General features: G+C 41.2%; 2 protein-coding genes across 2 annotated transcripts; one reads left to right on the forward strand and one right to left on the reverse strand.

Annotated features, from left to right (window-relative positions):
• Positions 1-906: 906 nt before the first annotated feature.
• On the forward strand, positions 907-8,732 carry LOC139305825 (E3 ubiquitin-protein ligase TRIM39). The gene is made up of 15 exons (XM_070929776.1): positions 907-1,026; positions 2,253-2,394; positions 2,583-2,838; positions 3,794-4,008; positions 4,212-4,316; positions 4,456-4,551; positions 4,980-5,213; positions 5,328-5,475; positions 5,825-5,872; positions 5,978-6,004; positions 6,133-6,197; positions 6,461-6,571; positions 6,967-7,085; positions 8,169-8,265; positions 8,351-8,732. The coding sequence occupies exons 2-15, from the start codon at positions 2,254-2,256 to the stop codon at positions 8,501-8,503; spliced, it is 1,815 nt and encodes a 604-aa protein (XP_070785877.1). The 5' UTR covers positions 907-1,026; position 2,253; the 3' UTR covers positions 8,504-8,732.
• A 1,503-nt stretch (positions 8,733-10,235) lies between these two features.
• Positions 10,236-14,879, reverse strand: cmasa (cytidine monophosphate N-acetylneuraminic acid synthetase a). The gene is made up of 8 exons (XM_070929689.1): positions 14,560-14,879; positions 14,247-14,389; positions 13,974-14,129; positions 13,553-13,689; positions 13,212-13,306; positions 11,678-11,849; positions 11,430-11,595; positions 10,236-11,149 (listed from the first exon to the last, which is right to left on the reverse strand). The coding sequence occupies exons 1-8, from the start codon at positions 14,781-14,783 to the stop codon at positions 10,938-10,940; spliced, it is 1,305 nt and encodes a 434-aa protein (XP_070785790.1). The 5' UTR covers positions 14,784-14,879; the 3' UTR covers positions 10,236-10,937.
• Between the last annotated feature and the right edge of the window lie 3,589 nt (positions 14,880-18,468).

An 18,468-nucleotide genomic window follows, 5' to 3' on the forward strand; every position in this document is an offset into this window, starting at 1 on the left:
TGGTGCTGGGTAGAGCTGCAACGATTAGTCGATTAATCGTTTAGTCGATCGAAAAAGAAAATGAACTTTCAGCTGTTTTGATAATCGATGAAGCGTTTACTGGTTGCAGCTTCTTAAATGCGAGGATTTGCTGCTTTCCTCTGTCATTTGTGACAGTAAATGTAGAGTCTTTGGGTTTTGGACAAAAGGAGCAAATTGAAGACGTCACTTTAGGCTCTGGGAAATTGTGGTGAGCATTTTTCTAAATGTTTTCACATTTTATAGACTAAACGATTAACTGATTAATCGTGAAATGAACCGGCAGATTAATCGATAAGGAAAATGATTGTTGCAGCCCTACAGCTGGGTATGTCGTGTACAGTGCCTGCTATGATCTGCCTGCTTTGGCTGGAAATGACACCAATGACAGCCGTGAACCAAAACACACATCATTCCATCCACTGTTAATATAAAAATATTAATTAGAACAGATTTAATACTCATTAAATAATATCTTCACACCTCAAAACTAATTTTCTGACTAATCATAAGCACGACGTTTTCCACGTAATCATGATTATCGCATAAGATACAATCTCACAGGCCAGTGTGGTGATTCTTTTCTTTGCTAAAGGAAGTTTATTTGTTCCCATGCGTCCAGGAAAATCTGTCTGGGGCAAGAGAAACTCAAAACAAGGAAAAAACACAAAGGTTGAGGATTGAGACTGCAGCCATTTCACCTACTCTGCGTGAGCGTATGTGAATCATTCTCCCACCTTAACCAGTCCTGCCACATTTACCTGCCAAACAGAGAGACAGGTGCATGGGCGTGGTGTGATTGAAGGAAAATCACAACCCTCACACACACACACACACACACGCATACACACACCTTTTATATTTCACACCCTGAGAAACAGACGCACTTCATAAGTGAGAGTGTGAGCGATCAAGATACGACCTGTTAGCATAGACTGAAGACAGAGCTTTTGGACGTCTGCAGAGCTTTTTGGATGTATTTTAAAATCAGACACACCAACAGGAAAGGTATCAACTTTTACTCTCTTGTTTCATGTGTAATGCTTATCTGAAGTATCTCGAGAAAGCCTTTATTTACAAGGGACAAGTGCAGGAACCACTGAGAGTCTTATGTGCTGTATGTAAAGGGGGATCTCCTCCCCCATGTGTCACTCGATGGGTCTTAAATGTCAAAAGTAATGATTATTATTGATGATTACTTATTTTGTCAGACCGACAGTCCAAAACTCACAGATATTCAATTGACACTAATAAAACTGGGAAAAGCAGCAAATCCTCACATGTGAGTCGCAGGAACCAGCAGTAGTTTTATATTTAACCAGTGATATAAAGTGTTAAGTAAGAGTCTCCTTTACCTTTCGAAAGGCTCGACAGTATATAACATGCAATAAACAAGTCAGTCAAGCTCTTTATTCTGAAAGGCTCTTTAGTTTACAGTTCACATCTTGGCTCTAAACAAGTCTTTTAATTTGGAGGGAGTGTCTCATGTAGCTATTACTGGCTCTGCTCACGTGTTGATGTTGATGTTAACGATGCAGTCTTATAAGTTTGTACTTTGTGATATCTTGGCTGCAAACCAAACTCTCATCTGTGCCAAGGAGCTCAAAGCTACGAGTTGGTGATGTGCATGCATCTCTCCCAGTGCATGCTGGGATAGGATGAGCAGGTATAAGAGAGTGGATGGATGGATGGATGAAGATAATGGAGCAGGATTAGGAGTTTGGTCTGTCGCCAAGTATGATTCCACTGTAGAATCAGCTCCAACGTTACCTTCAAAAAGACTAAAGGAATTTGTCGCTCGAACATTAAAGAGGTCTGTGTTGTTTTTTTGTACTGTACGTGATGATGCAGCGCAGAATCTCGCCCCGCTTCATTCCTAACGTCCTCTGACCATCCTAATCTGATGTATGTGACTGACTTTTGTTTGTGTGTGTGTTATATAACACATCCATGTATCTCTTGTAACTTCGGCTTTCCCTCCCTGAAGTTCTCCCACATTCAGATTTAGGTTTGATTTGATTGATTTGTCCCAGAGGGAGGTTTGTTTTTGCAGCCAGCACAACTCACAAACATACAGATATACACACTGCAGTACACACTATCTTCATGTATACATTCGTCAGGATCCCAGAGAAGCGAGCTCTTCTCCATCTGCCTACTTTGTTTTGATTGCAAATGAACGTTTGTCTTGAAGCTCATGCTCCTATAATTACTCTCTCTCTTGCTGTCCACAGGATGTCCTTACACGGTAGCTTTCTGTCTGACGAGCAGTTCCTGTGCTCGATCTGCCTCGATGTGTTCACTAACCCTTCGTCCACGCCGTGCGGCCACAGCTTCTGCATGAGCTGCATCAGCAGATACTGGGACGGATCGAAGGTGTGCACGAGTAAATGTGTGTTACATGAATGACCGTCTTAGAGATGTCCTTCTCCTCCTTTCTTACTCTTGAGTGTACTGTTTATTGTGTATTTATATGTGTGTGTGTTATATGACTTTATTTTTGTTTTAAAAACAACAATATATCCCTTCATCCTTTCCTCCTCCGTCCGTCCTTCCTCTCTCAGGCTTGCCAGTGTCCTCTGTGTAAGAAGACCTTCCAGAAGCGACCAGACCTCCAGATCAACAGGACGCTGCGAGAGATCACAGAGCAGTTCAGATCCATGAAAGGAGGGGGAGGAGTGGGGAGGGAGAAGAGAGGGGTAAGAGCAGGAGGAGGAGGAGGAGGAGGAGGTATACCCGACGATTTATTTGATGAATTGAAGAAGAAGCTGCCTCGACCTCCACCAAAACCCCCAGTGACGCTGACCTATGAGGCTCAAGGTAAGACAGAAGTCAGTGTCGCTTTCCTGGCTGCATGAAAACAGACAGAAATTTGAGTTTTATGACAAAACATAGTCAAAATATCTTTTTAGATTTCTAATAACGAAGGCTAAAGAAGCACTGACAACCTGAGTATAAAAGTGCTGGTGTTTTTAAATCGTACTTCAACAATCACTATACATTCATCATGCTGTACACAGTGGCAGAGCCAGTCTGCTCAGTTTAGTTGCACATTCTGCAGATGATACATGGCTGTCCTGTCAGAGCTATGTTGCACAGCAGCAATCTTTAGCAAGACAAGAAGAGTCTGCAGCTCTGTGAGGCTCTAAATGCTAACGTCAGGATGCTAACACGTTGCCCACCTTAGTTTAGCATGTTTTCATGTTAACATTTGTAAATACAAAGTCGAGTTAGTACGGTACAAACTTCATTAGTTCTGCAGGTGTTTGATCACAAGTCAAAAGACAAAAAGTCAGTTGGTAAGCAGAGTGACAGGGACACATTGTCCGGGGTAGGGTTAGGGTTGTCGTCCTTCTTCAGGCTAAAAGGTGGTTCCTCCAGGTCACATTCAGGTCATTTGACTGGTCAGAGTGCAGCTGTCCTGAGGAGGAGAGCTGTCTCTGTCTTCCAGGGTACCAAGGTCATGGAAGACATGCTGTCTCCTCTGAGACATGCCCTGGGTGTGACCTGAAGGGACATACTACCCAATAGACCCAAAGGACACGTAGTGAATCTCGTATGTCTAGTAAACGGTTAAATGCTCCTCGCCAGGAAGCAACCTTCAGAATTGGGTGACTTTACACAATGTGGACTTGACTATGATTGGCAGTCCACCTAGTTGTTGAGATATTACAACCGCTAGCTAAGAATAAAGGCTGTAAAATAAGAAGCTATGCACCTTTTTAAAAAGCTTCCTTGATTTTTCTCTCCTTTCCTGTACCTTCTACCTCGGAAGGTGAGTCCACCCCGACATCATTTTTACCAGTCCCGGCTTCACTGGCTTCTTCGGTACCAAACCACAGTCCGGTTGCTGCCCTGAACCACAACTCAGGACCTCCTCCGCCGCCCCTCAATCCCTACCGCTCCAGCGGCCGGAGAAGGTTCACCGTGAGCGGGGCCGCAAGCAGCCGGAGCCTCCCTGTCTGTGAGATCCACCACAGAGGACTAGTGGTACAACACTTTTACCTACATTATAAACCAACATTTGTCAATGATTTCCAGCCTTTATTGAACTTCAACAAGCGTGTTATTCCAATTTATCAAGGAACAAGAAGAATAGTTTATGATTTTGAACTCCTCTTGACGGGAGGTGTTTTATATTTTCAAGATGAAGGTTTGACACTGCAACACCCTCTCTCTCTCACTGATTTCAGATTTATTGTAGGACTGACCAGGTGTGTATCTGTCCTGAATGTGAGACCGAGGACCATCCGGATCACGACACGGTGACCGTCGAAGCCGAATGGATGGAAACCAAGGTAGGAAAACAGGGCGGAGAGACAGAGTGATGTTTTAAGTGAATCATTATTGGTTTCAGGGAGAGCAGGGAAGCCGTGGGTGGATGGTAAGTAGTCACATACCTATTTTATACCTATTTGTGTGTGTGTGTGTGTGTAGGCCCAGCTAAGCGTGTCGGAGCAGGAGATCCAGGAAATGATCAGACAGAGAACCAGGAAGATCGAGGAGATCAGAAAGTCAGTGACTGACCTGGAGGTAGGACAAACACAAACACACACACTTGTGAATACCACAGTTGTGTGGCAAAACCTGTAAATCCTCTTGTCATCCCTTTATCGTCTTTTAATCACGAACACACTGTCGGAAACTTTCTTGGAATTTACCCAAATATTTCGGTGCATTGCCAACTGTTTGCGGTTTTACGTGAACGTCATTTCATTCATAACTTTTTACAGTGTAAACCTGAATTTGCCAGTTTAGGGGTTTGACCAGATTTTGAAGTCTGTTTTCAGTTTTCAAGGTTTTAATTCCCAGTGTTTCTGTGTGTTATTGACAATGTAAATCTGGTTTGAGGGTATCACCTTTCAAGGGAATCTCAATGCAACTAAAAACTTTAAATGGTGACAGAACAAAAGTGTCTCCAAAGGTCTAAGTTTATCATCACAGACTCATGAATTCCCCAGTTGACGGTGGAGCGAGAGACGGCGGGCAGCGTTTGCCTGTTTTCTGCGCTGGTGTCTGCCGTCGAGCGCTCCCAGGCCGAGCTGATGGAGGTGATGGAGATGAGCCGGAGGGCGGCCGAGCACCAGGCCGACGCCATGATACGACAGCTGGAGCTGGAGGTTGAAGAACTGCGGAGGAGAGAAAACGCCCTCGCCGAGCTCACCCAATCAGACGACTGCATGCACTGTGTCAAGGTTGGTGAGGATCTAAAGAGGTTTGATGATATACTGACATGGAAAAAAACATTGTGGGAAACCAGAGCAGAGCTGAATTCTGTGTAATTTTTGCATTTATTTCCTACTTCCCAGATGTTCCCCATCCTCTCAAGTCCTCCACCTGCCAAAGACTGGTCTGGGGTGTCGGTGAACTCTGACCTGGGTACGGGGACCATCTACAGGTCGCTGGCAGCTCAGGTGGAGAGGTTCCAGGAAGAGCTGAAGAACATCGCAGAAACAGGTCAGTGAAATGCAAAACACAAGGCTCGTTTCCAAAGATAACAAACACTGAAGACTTGAAGACTGAGTCTGTAGAAACACGAGTGGTCAGCGTTGGTGGATAGTCAACATCTAGACTAACCTGAACTAAGATTTCCCTGATTTGCAATCAGTAAAGAGGACCATGAGTCGGTTTGCTGTATGAAAAAAACCCCACCCTTGTTCTTTAAGTCCTTGAGCCAGACGCCACCATAGATCTATTATAAAGTACTGAAATACTGCCATCTAGTGGTGGAGTTTCATCCTAACATGTTTAATCAGTGTGTCCAACTGAACTAGTTCCTGATACAAGTCTCCTTGATCCTCTCCAGGTTTTCCTGCGTCAGTACTGGAACCCAGTCCAGTCCGAACACAGCCCAGTGAGTGTCCACTCCCAATCCACCTTAAATGCAGTCCACCACAGTTTAATTGTATACATTTACACAGTGTATTAGTCTTGTTTTAACGAGGCCGTTTTTCTGCAGGGATGAAGAGGATACAGGAGTATGCGGGTATGTTACATTCACACAGACTGAATTCACTGAAGACAATATTATGGACAGATAAAGTCAGCTGGCAGACGTGATTAAACATAGAAGAATTCAAGAATCTCAACTTTTGTTTTCTTTATTCAACACAGTGGATGTGACTCTGGACTCCAACACTGCCCATCCCAGACTGATTATATCAGAGGACACGAAGAGTGTGGGACGCCTGTTAAATTATTATAACACAGAATAATTCATTACATTCGTGAGCTTGCTTTTATAGGAATGCGGAGTGTAAATCATTCCGGTTTAAAGGCAATTCAGGGGTTCAAAACCTGCAATCACAAACCACACATTTAGACAATTTGTCTAAAAACAGGGATTCAAATCTTGGCATGTTATTGGTTTTTGGTTTGCAAAAGATAAACATTTTAAAATGTTCACCGGGGTCTATTAAAGTTAAAGTATGTGTTTCTGCAGGTGAGGTGTGCAGACCGACACCAGCTGCTTCCAGACAATCCGGAGAGGTTTGACAGAGTCGTCTGTGTGCTGGGGAGGGAGATGATCTCCTCTGGGAGATGCTACTGGGAGGTAAGAGGCTCTGTCCTTTAACGTGCCGTTATTCCTGCTCATTTGACAAATATGCTGCCAGTTTCTGGCATTTCCAGTAGTGCTCCTGCAGAAGCGCGGACACGATATAAAATTTGATTAATTTGACTCGTAAATTGTGTCGGTTTGTTATGTGATGTCAACATAACAAGATTATTTTCTTGAGCTCACATGATATTTAAAGAAACATCCGTCACAAATGTTTGAAAAATAACTATTTTGTCAGGTGAACATAATGTCAGCCAGGTTTATTTTAACTGAAAGTAAACAATACATGGCCTTTATTTACACGCGTGTCCTTTAAGCCTTCTATATGTTACAGTGACTGACTGTATAAACCAGACTCTATATAAACATGGCCTACTTCCTGTGAACAGGTGGAGGTGGGCGGGAAGACGGACTGGGATCTGGGAGTGGCCAGACAATCAATCAACAGGAAGGGGAAGATTGAAGTTACTCCAAGAAACGGATACTGGTTCCTCAGCCTACGAGACAAGTGAGTTATCAGTTCACCCAAAATGGGATGGAAGTTTGGGTTTTGATTGTCACTGGGAAGCTACTGGGACATGAATCTGTTTATCTTTATGTATTGATAATCACGCTTTGTGATAGTCTACTGTAATCAGGCTAACTGTGGGAAGCTAAGGACAGATTTTAATTCCAAAATACTTTAAAGTTTGTTCATAACATGCAACTCTTAATTATAGAGGATCCAGTCTGTGGAACATTTTGTTAAAATGTTTAAAATAATTGAAACAACTAAAAGGAAAAGCAGCAAATCTTCACATTTGAATGAAAAATAACTTTAAATATTTTTATATATTTTGCCAATGAATCTTCTGTATCTACTTGTATATACTGTTGTGTAGTTTAATTTATAACAAAACATCATATTTTATAAACTTCTCTCTTCTCTCGTTTTTTATGCTGCTATTTAATTTGTAAAGTAACTTGTAATGACAGCTGTCAGATAATTGTACTGGAGTAAAAAGTGCAATATTTCCCTCTGAATTGTGGCGGAGCAGAAGTATAACGTGGCATGAAAAGAAGACTCAAGTGAAGTACAAGTACTTCAAATATGTACTTGAGTAAATGTACTTAGTTACATTCCACCACTGAAGCCGCTGCAGCTTGTTCTGCTGCCCCCAAGTGGCCAAAAAAGTCAACTAATGCAGCTTTAATCTTCTCAGCATTTCCATCCCGTAAAGGGTGTTGCTTTTGTGTAATAATAAAAAATATCAAAAAAAGAGAGATAACATACTGTAAAACTCTCATGTGATGGGAAATATGGCAGACAGTGACGTTTTTTTATTGTCCACGTACTCATATCTCTTATGCTTTTCCTTTTCTTTCATTTAATTTTCCTTTCTGGGAATTATGTATTAATTCATGTAATGTTTCTTTGTATAGGGACAGGTATGTAGCACAAAGCAATGCCACACACCGCAGCATTTATAGCCTATAGCTAATTTGGACCTTTAAAATACATAAAGCTGAACAACAGATACACAAGAGACAAACTCAACAACAGGTACGTACAGATATTATCTATCCCCCCCCCCCCCATTCCTCTCCTCAGGAACAAGTACGCCTTTCGCTCTGAACCGTCCACAGACGTCCATCTGAACCTCCGACCGCATAAGATCGGGATATTTGTGGACTTTGAGAAAGGACAGGTGCAGTATCAGAGCAGAATAAGTCCCTTTCAGCTTGTTTCACCAGGTGTAGCTGTAACACTGTCTGTCCTCGTGGGTTCCACAGGTGTCTTTCTACAACGTTGATGCTAAAATCCACATCTACACTTTCAATGACACGTTCAGTGAATGCATCTACCCGTTCTTCAGCCCCTGCACGAATAAATCTGGAAAGAACGACAGCCCGCTGATCATCACGCCAGTCGACACGACCGAGTGACATCACCACGCCTGAGAGTCCTTCGTGTCTTCTTCTCTTGTTAATGCACTTAGTTGTCCTGTGTAAAAAAAAATAAATAAAATCAAACAAAATGTATATACAGATATTCATCGTTGGCTTCTTAAATCTTTCTGTTGGCAGATGTTGTCGTCTGCCTGTGAATAGTTCATTGATGTTGTATTTTAAATGATTTGCTGATCATTTATTAAAACAGTCACATTTTCTGATACGTCCGGACGTCTGTGTTTGATGTTATTCTTGCACTGACTGATCTCAAGGTTGAGCTTTAGCAGCCGGTTAGCTTAGCTTAGCATAAAGACTTGAAACGAGGGGGAAACATCTAGCTCGTCTCTGTCCCATAGCTTCATAGTGACAGATAGGAGAGTGGTATTGGGCTGTCTTTCTGTCTCCAGTGGACTGTCTCTTTATTTCCCTCTGTCTCCTCCTCCTCCCATAACCAACATGACACAGCAGAGACGCCATCACGCCAAAACAAGCGTCCCTCCCTAACGGATATTTATACATGTCATGACCGCAGTGCTGCTTGTTCCAACAAGCTCCCCGTGATAATGAGAAGACGGGAGGAAAGAGACAAATGGAGGGACAAAATATATACCTATATATATAATATCTATATATAGACATGAAAAAGACTAGAGACTTAGAACAACAGAGAAAACAAAAACCAGTTTTGTTTACAGTACATTTGTAGAGTGTTTAAAAATGTAAACATATCTTGGTTGTAGAAAACCTGAACGTGCCCTCCCCCCTGATGAGCACTCAGATAAACTCTCGTCACGTCACCTGTGCAGTTAGGATTATGGCAAAAACTGAAAACCTGGTCAGCGACATACTGATCATCGACACGATGACGTTCAAGAGTGACTCCAGTAACGTAAAGGTCAAACTGGATCGTTGCGATCAGGCAGGTGAAGGCAGGACCCAGATAATTAGGGCAGCCAGGAACAGTTGAGGGATTTGGCTCTGAGTAGCATAACAACATGTGTTATATACTGCAGGGCTGATGAGGGAATGTGGAGGCGTGAGCAGGTGACTGGGACAGGTGGAGGTGGCCGAGGGCATCTGGTGGACAGGTAAAGAACGGCAACGAAGGGGCAAAAGAATACGACGTATGAATTCAGTTATTCGCGTTCTCCAGCATCTTTAATGCAAAGCAAAACAAAGACATATGACTGAGACCCCACCAGGTGTGATTTCCTGACTTAAACCTGCTGACAGATTAAAAGGGAGGAGTCGCATGCAAAGAACTATTTATTAGCTGGGACAGTGAATTCCTTGGCTGGTTGCCAGGCAACTGCACGGTGACAAGAAAACTCCAGGGAGTGACTGGACCAGTCAAGGAACAGGTCCGGCATGTAACTCCCCGTGCAACAAACTCAACTTGTTTTGTTTTTACATTTCTGTTTGTGTACAGGTTAACCAGATCAGATTTACTGTACCGACACATTCAAAAGGTCGTGTTGGTACGTCTCTGCCGCATATTAAAAACACCGAGGACCAAGACTTCAATAGACACCTTCATTGAAAAGTATTCCCGCAACAAAATCAGTTATAAAGATACACAATCATTAAATAAAAAGAGTGAAATAAAAATCACAGAAATGAGCCAAATGACACATAATTGTCCCAACAAAAAGACATGACAGCACACAGAATTACATATTGGATACCTCGTAAATCAATAAATAAGAGCACATACATGAAACCCCCCCCCCCCCCACTGTTCACAGGAAAACTGACAAAGCTCAATGCTGCCTTCAGGTGCCTTGTGCCGATGACTGCAAGTTAAAGCAAGAGCTCAACATTTTGGCAAAATACTTTTTTTGCCGAGAGTTGGATGAAAAGATCAATACCACTCTCATATCTGTCGTGTAATGTGGAGCTACAGCTATGGTCATCTATTTTGGTTGCTTCATATTATATATAAAATATTAAAAAGCTGTATCTCTAATAATAAATATATAAGAACAATAACACGTTTTCCGTTTCATAACATCGTATTTGTAGATTTGGAGGTACTATTTGGTAATAGTAATTTCCTATTTTCATACTTTTTACTGCATCAGTAATCATTCCACACTTCGATGTGGCTGTTGAGCAGTGTCAGTCCTTTCCTCCTTGTTTAAAAAAGACGAGTAGCAGTTTCCAGCGTAGTGGTTTGGGTTTTGGTTGTGGGATCATCCTTCTTCTTCAGAAGACTACTGAAGAACATGCATAAGAATCTCATATCTTGAAGGCAACAAAAAAAAGTTACATATAGGAAAACTTGATTGCATGAAACTATTTTAATCCTTCTTACCTCTAACTATAAAATTTGATATGCCTATTTTTAATGTACCTGTGCACTCCTATCATTGCACTAACTTAAAAACCTTTCCACGTAGATTAAATGTAAAATAATTCTCATTTAAAATTAGAAGGTGCTGTTGATGCGGTCCTGCTTCAGCTGCGACTTTGCCTTTTGTTTTTGCAGCAGAATCAGTTCGGCAAACTCCCTTATGGCACCATTTCCCCCGACACGTTGGCAGGTGTACTTTGCAGCATTAATGGCTACCACCGGAGCATCTCCAGGGACCGCACTCAAACCCGCCAGGTTCAGACAGCTGACATCTGGTTTATCGTTACCTGAGAGGGGAAAACATGGGAAGAGGAGGAAAGACAGTCACTTACATGACCATATAATATAAACGCATTCTATATTAGTCTATGGAACCTGACACACCGATTGGTGAAAGTTCACTCTAACAAACAGCAAAGACGTGTTGCAAGAGAATACAAACAAATTCATGTAGATGTTGAACAGAAGAGGTCTAAGAACGGAGCCCTGGGGGACTCCATGTCATAGATACCAATACAGACCCACACAATATTATGGTAAATACTTAAAAAGGTATAGCTGATTTACCCATGAATGCTACGTCCTTCCAGTTCAGCCCCCTCTGCTCCACCATTAGCTTCACGTCATTCAGCGGCTCCTCTCCCACCTGCACGACCTTGCAGCCCGTCTTCTTGGCCAGTTTGTCAGCCAGCAACTGGGTCATAGGGTCCTCACTGGAGGTCAACAGCACAACCTGGTGGAGCAACACAGAGGGTAGTGTGTGGCCATACGATACAATTCACCAATGCTCTTTGGAGTGTCGACAAATATCCAACCTCCACTTCTTCCCTCTGCAGCATGCGAATGCCCATGGTGTCTCTGGTGTTAACGGACACCATGTCCTCTCCGGACACAGACAGAAAGATCCTTCCTTCAGTTAAACATCCGGAGACATTACAGAACATCAGACGAACCACCTCTGGGCTGTCCCGGCCGAAGTAACCAAACCTATGGAAAGCATAGACCGGATTAAAGAAATACTATCTGTATTTGTTTTGTCCTTTTCCTTCTTTTTCCTTCCTATATGCAGGGTCTTATCAAAACTGTTCAAAAGGCTCAAGTATTGTGAAGAAGTACAGACAGAACGCCGCTGGTTCATAGAGAACAGCGGCCAGTTAAGTTTTAACCAGATTCCCTCAGCCCATGACCACAAGTAAGATATCAAATTGCTGTCGGCTATTTATACAGTAACGTTTAAGTTTACCAGCTGTTTGTGTAACAATTTCTCAGCGTGTTTGTGTCGAGTGGTATTTGGTGGTCTTTATCCGTCTCTGTCTCGTACGCGTAGTGATTGGCATTCCTGTTGCAGTTTACAGTCTGTTGTACCTGTTCATTTCCTGTAATCGTCGAGAGTTGTAAGCCCATTTGTGATGTTTAGGTTACTTACAGATATAGTACAGCTTAATGTTGAATTCTTTGTTTCCCTTCCTCTAGGAACACACACACATTCACACGTGCATGTGAGGAATAGTATTTAGCAATAGTATTTTACTAATAGTGCCTGTGCATCTGTATCTATAATTTCTGGTACAATAAAACCATCACAGACATCCCGGCCTGCCATGTCCTGACTTGACACCCCATATTGTTGACTAATTGTCCTAAACACAAAGAGCTCAATAAGAAAAACCATTCTCCGCTACAAATACATCCAGACACCATGCAAATAAAGATCAGACAAACAAATGAGCACAGCGTAGAGACAGACGAAGCACAGTAGAGCACGAGATAATAAATATCTGTGTGTTCAGACTGGTAGAAAAGGAAGAGGATATTAAAAAAAGAGGAGACACAGAGGAGCGTTATTTGCAAAATTTGTGAAACGGCATAAATTAGCAAACTGTTTAATGCTAAAAGAAATGAATGAACATCTGTTAAAGAGTAAGGGACACTCCCCTTGATTAGACTGACCAAAATGTGCATTCAGAACTGATCCTATTTGTAACGATGCATACACTGTAAATATAGCCCATAGCCTCACGTTTCATTAACTGATTGATCGAGCAATTGTCATTGTTGATGTAACTATTTTTTCCCTTTTTTAATATAATAAATATCACAAGGGAAGGCTGAAAGAATAATAAATCCTCGGTAAGATAAAACAAAAGACCTTCTCCTGCCTCTCAAAACAGTCAGACAACCCTTCCTTCAGCAAAAAGAGAAATTACAATACCCTCCCTCTTTTCTGACCTTTCTCCACGCCTCATAATAATAATAATAATAATAATAATAATAATAATATGTGTACAGTCCCTTAAGATGATCTCTTTTTCTGCTCTCTAGTGCAGAGCATTTTGGTGTGCATCTCACCTGAGAACCCTCTGCTCTGCCACGGGCCAGTCGATGTCCACGTCGATGTCCACGCTGTACTCTGGCATCATCTCGTAGTAGGCCACCTTACCGCCCTGGAGAGAGGGAAACAATAAAATAACATTAAAATGTCATTACACAAACTGAATAATGAAACTAGAATTAAATTGTGAAAAAAGGTGAGTTAGTTTTCTAAATGCAGGTCACCATTGGTCACATGTAGAGTCACACGGTCACATGTAAAGTCATATGAGGCACATGATGAAACACACTGGCAGGTTAAGGAGAGCAATTAAAATTAAAATCAAGAAATACTGCAATTAATAGTGCTGCCCACTTACCTGCACGAGGCCCTCGTTCATTATGAGGTCTCTGGTGGTGAAGTAAAAAGAGCCATTCTCACACAGCTCTCCATCCCAGTCCTGACGCCGCGGCCGGTTGGCTGTGTCCAAATTTAACGGCGTGGTAATCTCACCAGCTAGAAGGAGGCAGGGTAGGGGTTAAAAAGGTCCATTCTACAATACATACAGGTATTCATTTTGAGCCTATATTTGTCTACATTTTGGCAAATAGGCACCATTAAAGTATGCCGAATCAGCTATTAGCAGTTCCTGTTTGCAATGTATCCATGGATGTACAAACAGCTATCACTGGTTTACTTTGATATTGAAGAAAACTTAAAAATGTGATGATTCTGGGGCAAGTTCTGAAGCATCCGTTTTTCTATAATATATCTAGGCGGATTTATGGACGTTGACTTACATTCTTTCTTGACCTCCTGCCAACGGAACTGGTGTCTCCTGACCACCGAGAAGACCGAATCAAAGCCTTGCACCATGATCATATCCAGGGCCTCCTTCACGTGGAACGGATGGAGACACGGGGACGTGGCCTGAATGTTACATATCAAGTCCACCTCTGCGAAAAACAAAGTCAACAAAAGGGTGTGCTTTAAGATCAAACAGACACGCTGGAGTTTAGATCACTCTGTGACTATTTCAATTTACAAGCCTGATCCTGCTGTGGTTCACAAACCTGGGTTGAGCCTGCTGAACTCCTGGATGGTTTCCAGTGATGTAGAGGAGTCTCTGGAGACTTCAGGACTCCTGCGGTGCACCTTGGCACCACAGGATTTTGCCACTTTTTCAATCTCATTGTGGTCTGTCGACACCCACACACTAGGGAAATGAAGGTTTGTCGTTATTGACATTATTATATGTATATCTATTATTAAAACGTGTGCTCTATCTTACATTATTGTCTTCTTATCTTATCTTAAATGGACCACATGTCCAACAAATGATCTAACTTTTACAGCACACAGCAGGGACCCGATCTGTTAACGTACCTGTCAAACATGTTGGAGTCGATAGCAGCCCTCAGCACCCACCCAATGAGGGGGGTCCCGGCTAACATTTTGATGTTTTTCAGAGGAATCCCTTTGCTTCCTCCTCTCGCCAGGATCAAGGCAGCTACGTGTCTCTTGCCACCCGCCTTGGTGTGCTTGCTCGCGGGCAGCAGCGCGCCCTGCTCGCCGTTATTAACCGGAAGAGTTCTTTTCTTGGAAGCCATGCCGACCCGAGCGATGCGGTGGTTTGTCTAAAAGCTGCGTGAGAACTAACGCCAACACGGTGATGCTTCTCACATTAAACGACTCCGGCTTCTTCTTCTTCTTCTTCTTCTTCTGCTGCTTCTTCTTCTGCTGCTTCTTCTTCTTCGTCTTCTTCTTGTTTACAATCCTGGTTGCTGGTTTGGGTGGCTAAGCTCACTACCGCCACCTTCAGCTCCGGCGGAGGAAGTTCTCACCAAAGAATCACAGTTATTTTTTTATTTTTATTTATTTCAATTGTTTAAAGTATTTCTGATCTGCTGTTTTTTTTAATTACGTACATTCGCATTAAACTTAATTTTTTAAAATATATTTCTATATAGCAACAACAAGTACAAACATGGTCACATCATTTAGATGTTAATTGTGATTTTTGTGGACGGGTCAAGAATAGCATTTATAAACAAAAAACTATCAACTATTCTATAGTTATAGATATAAAGCCACACCCTTCTTCTCAGGCTAAGCCTAATATTTTGTTCCACAGCAACAATAACTGTGTAAAACAAATCATGAAAAACTCCATTTTGAAAACATTTTACGTTTACCTGCAATTATTTGCAAGGATGTTTTGAAAATACATCATAATTCTAAAATAAATGATAATGTTTGTTTCTGCCTTGTTACCCAGTAACATGTCTATTGTACCCTATAACTATTAAGTACCGCGTAAATTATGAAGTAACCAATAGTATGTACAAGTACAGCTGAAACCATTAGTTGATTAATCAATTAAGAAATCATTAAAGTCAATCAAAGTCATTTTCAGGTAAAAACACTTCCAGCTTCACAAACTTTAGGATTTGCTGCTTTTCCTTTAGATTACTTCAATTATTTTAATTTATTTTTATTAATTGTGAGGTTTGGACTGTTGGTTGGACAAATACAAAATAGTTCAAAATGAGCTCCAACAACAACTACAACGGTAAAATCCTGCTTTCATATTAATGCATAAGTAATAATAATCTAATTATATAACATATAAAAGTATAACAGTCACAGGGGACATTTTTTATACTTTATTGATTATACATATTACCGCTTTTCATACTTTAACTAAGTAACATTTTCAAAGCAGGACTTTCTTGTAACAGAGCATTTTTACAGTGCGGTATTAGTACTTTTACTTGAGTGAATGATCTAAATACTTCCTCCACCACTGTCTAACCCTACGTGTCCTCCATGTCTCCTTCTTCAGGTCTTTTTCTCACAACTTCATTTTCTCCTCCACCTGTTGATCAGGAGTGTGAGTCAGAGATACACTTGATGCATGATGCAGATTTGAAGAAGCAACTGAACCTGCTGATCGAAACTATTCATGTGATGAGTGATGAAAACTAAGAACAGGCGCAGCAAGTGAACAGATTTAGTTTGCTGACTTTTCCTCGTGTCTTTGATTGATCGATTGGCCTGCTTTTGTTATGTTTTGTCTCATTTCGAACACAATATGAAAGAAAGGTTGTATCATAAAACAAAACTGTCAAAATCTGATCTCTTATAATGAATTTAAACGTGACACTAGTCTATGTAAAATGTAATAGAAGGCAAAAAAGTATATCGCTCAATTAAACCTAGAATTGAAGTACATTAAGTAGATTAAGGCTTCTTGCAATACTTTTTCTTCATTGTCTTCTTGACATTTGAATACTTCCTCTGTTACATTTGACAGGTTTCAGATTGTATTTCATGTTTTCTTATTAAAAATGTCAAATCCTAAGTGTGTTCCAACTGAAGGTGTAGGGCAGAGGCATGAATGCTATGTGACACTGCCTTTATTAACAGCCAATCCTTTGCTATTATTAAAGCTATTAATGTCTGCAGTCACGTGACGTCTGTGTTCCTCCAGCAACAACAACAAGACGTGAAGCCTTCAGTTTAAAATGGCGTCTCCGCAAATCCGACTAAAACTTTCGACAGACAGTGAAACCTTTTTTTTACATTTACTCAACTACTGCACTTAAGTACAATTTTGAGGTACTTTTAGTTTACTTGAGTGTTTCAGTTTTATGCTATGGGAGGGAAATGTTTCACCTTTTAATTATTGTACTACATTTATCTGAAAGCTGGAGTTACTTTACAAACAAAACATGTGATCAGTATATGTTTGCTTGCAGTATAATGCTGCTAATGTGTTAAAGCATCAGTAATAACATTCCAATAATATGATATATATGATAATATACTTTTACTTTAATACAAGTACTTTCTACTTTTATTTGAGTAAAATAAAAAAATCCTTCTCTGTTTTTTCCACCACAATTTCTCGATTGTATTATCGTTTGAATATTTACTTTGGCAGATTTGGGAATCTATAATATATCTATAATCTAAAATCTATATTTCTATAATAATAATTTCTTATAATCTATGATGAACACTTTGGAGAAGGCTGTTGCTGTGTGTACCTGGTTTGAGATGCACGTCTTCACAATTATTTTAGATTAAATTCATATTCAAAGGAAAAAGTCAATGACATCAACACAAACTGAAAAATAAATCATCGAGACTTGAAGTGACAAGCGACTGTGAGCTCAATGAGTTTGAATCAGCTTTGTCTCTGCTGCATCGTGCACTCAATTTGTCTTTTGTTTCAGAATAAAAGTCCTCTGTCGTCCTCTCGTTGTTTTACCAGATACAGAAGGGACAGTATTCCAGATTCAGATCTGCTGGCTGACATGTTTCCCAGTTCTGCACCGAATTTGAAACAAACAATACAAACAATATCGACTTAAAAGGAGGTAAAATGTCAGTGTTGTGTTTACAGCTTGTTTCTGTTCAATTAATGCAGCTTTAATGGACACACCTGTAATTGTGTCTCGCAGGGTGCTGACTAATTATTACATAACTGGAGTTTTACTGCTGAATCTTTTGGCTGCAGTACCTGACTGGCCTGCTCTGTGCCTTGTGGCTGTTAAAGGTCAGTGGACACAGAGTTTAAACACTCTCACGGCTAACACCGCGTCCTCTCTGTTCCTCAGTTCATCCAGCTCGTTGAGTCTTTTCTGCGAAAAATTCAGCTTGTATCCATCAATAAAAAGCTTCACCACACAACCCGTATTATCACATTGTGACACCAGTGTTTCTCTCCACACACAGGTATGTTACCTGGAACGCTCCCACCCATTGCTACAAACAAAGCTGGTAGAAATTAAATATGCAGACAGACCTATTGGCATGACGTCGGCGGTCGGTAAAAAAGTGTCAATGGCTGAGATGTGATAGGAGACTGTGTGAGGACACTTGTCTTTGTCTTTCTGTCTCTCTCCCTCTGTCAACATCATGCTAAAAGGTCGGCACCGTCCAAAACCAGACTCCTATCACATATCAGCCATTTCTTCTATTTTTAAGGTTCTGGTGATGACGTAAAACTTTTCTGTCCGTGGTGTTTTCATCTACTGCCTTCATCAGGTCCAAATGTCCAATTCGTCCTGTAATTTATTCCTGACCAAATACCTGCCACACTAATCACACTCCCATCAGCCTCAGTTTGGTGCTAATTAGCAAATGTTGGCATGCTAACACGCTAAACTAAGTTAGCAAACATGGTAACATGAGTTGCCAGACATGCTACCTTACCAGTTAACTCTCATTGGTGAAACCGACCTAACTATGGTATCAACAACCAAACTTCAACACGGCTTCTTTTTT

The sequence above is a fragment of the Enoplosus armatus genome, chromosome 23, assembly GCF_043641665.1.
Source record: "Enoplosus armatus isolate fEnoArm2 chromosome 23, fEnoArm2.hap1, whole genome shotgun sequence".
NCBI classification, from domain to species: Eukaryota; Metazoa; Chordata; class Actinopteri; order Centrarchiformes; family Enoplosidae; genus Enoplosus; species Enoplosus armatus.

What these genes read in the sequence shown, in the direction of transcription:
- cmasa (XM_070929689.1), bottom strand. Translation starts at nt 14,783, where the DNA reads ATGGCTTCCAAGAAAAGAACTCTTCCGGTTAATAACGGCGAGCAGGGC. An exon ending in TGAACGAGGGCCTCGTGCAG is followed by an intron (nt 13,307 to 13,552) that starts GTAAGTGGGCAG and finishes CCCTCTCTCCAG; the next exon opens with GGCGGTAAGGTGGCCTACTA. An exon ending in TGCAGAGGGAAGAAGTGGAG is followed by an intron (nt 11,596 to 11,677) that starts GTTGGATATTTG and finishes TTGCTCCACCAG; the next exon opens with GTTGTGCTGTTGACCTCCAG.
- LOC139305825 (XM_070929776.1), top strand. Translation starts at nt 2,254, where the DNA reads ATGTCCTTACACGGTAGCTTTCTGTCTGACGAGCAGTTCCTGTGCTCG. An exon ending in GCTGACCTATGAGGCTCAAG is followed by an intron (nt 2,839 to 3,793) that starts GTAAGACAGAAG and finishes CTACCTCGGAAG; the next exon opens with GTGAGTCCACCCCGACATCA. An exon ending in TTCCTCAGCCTACGAGACAA is followed by an intron (nt 7,086 to 8,168) that starts GTGAGTTATCAG and finishes TCCTCTCCTCAG; the next exon opens with GAACAAGTACGCCTTTCGCT.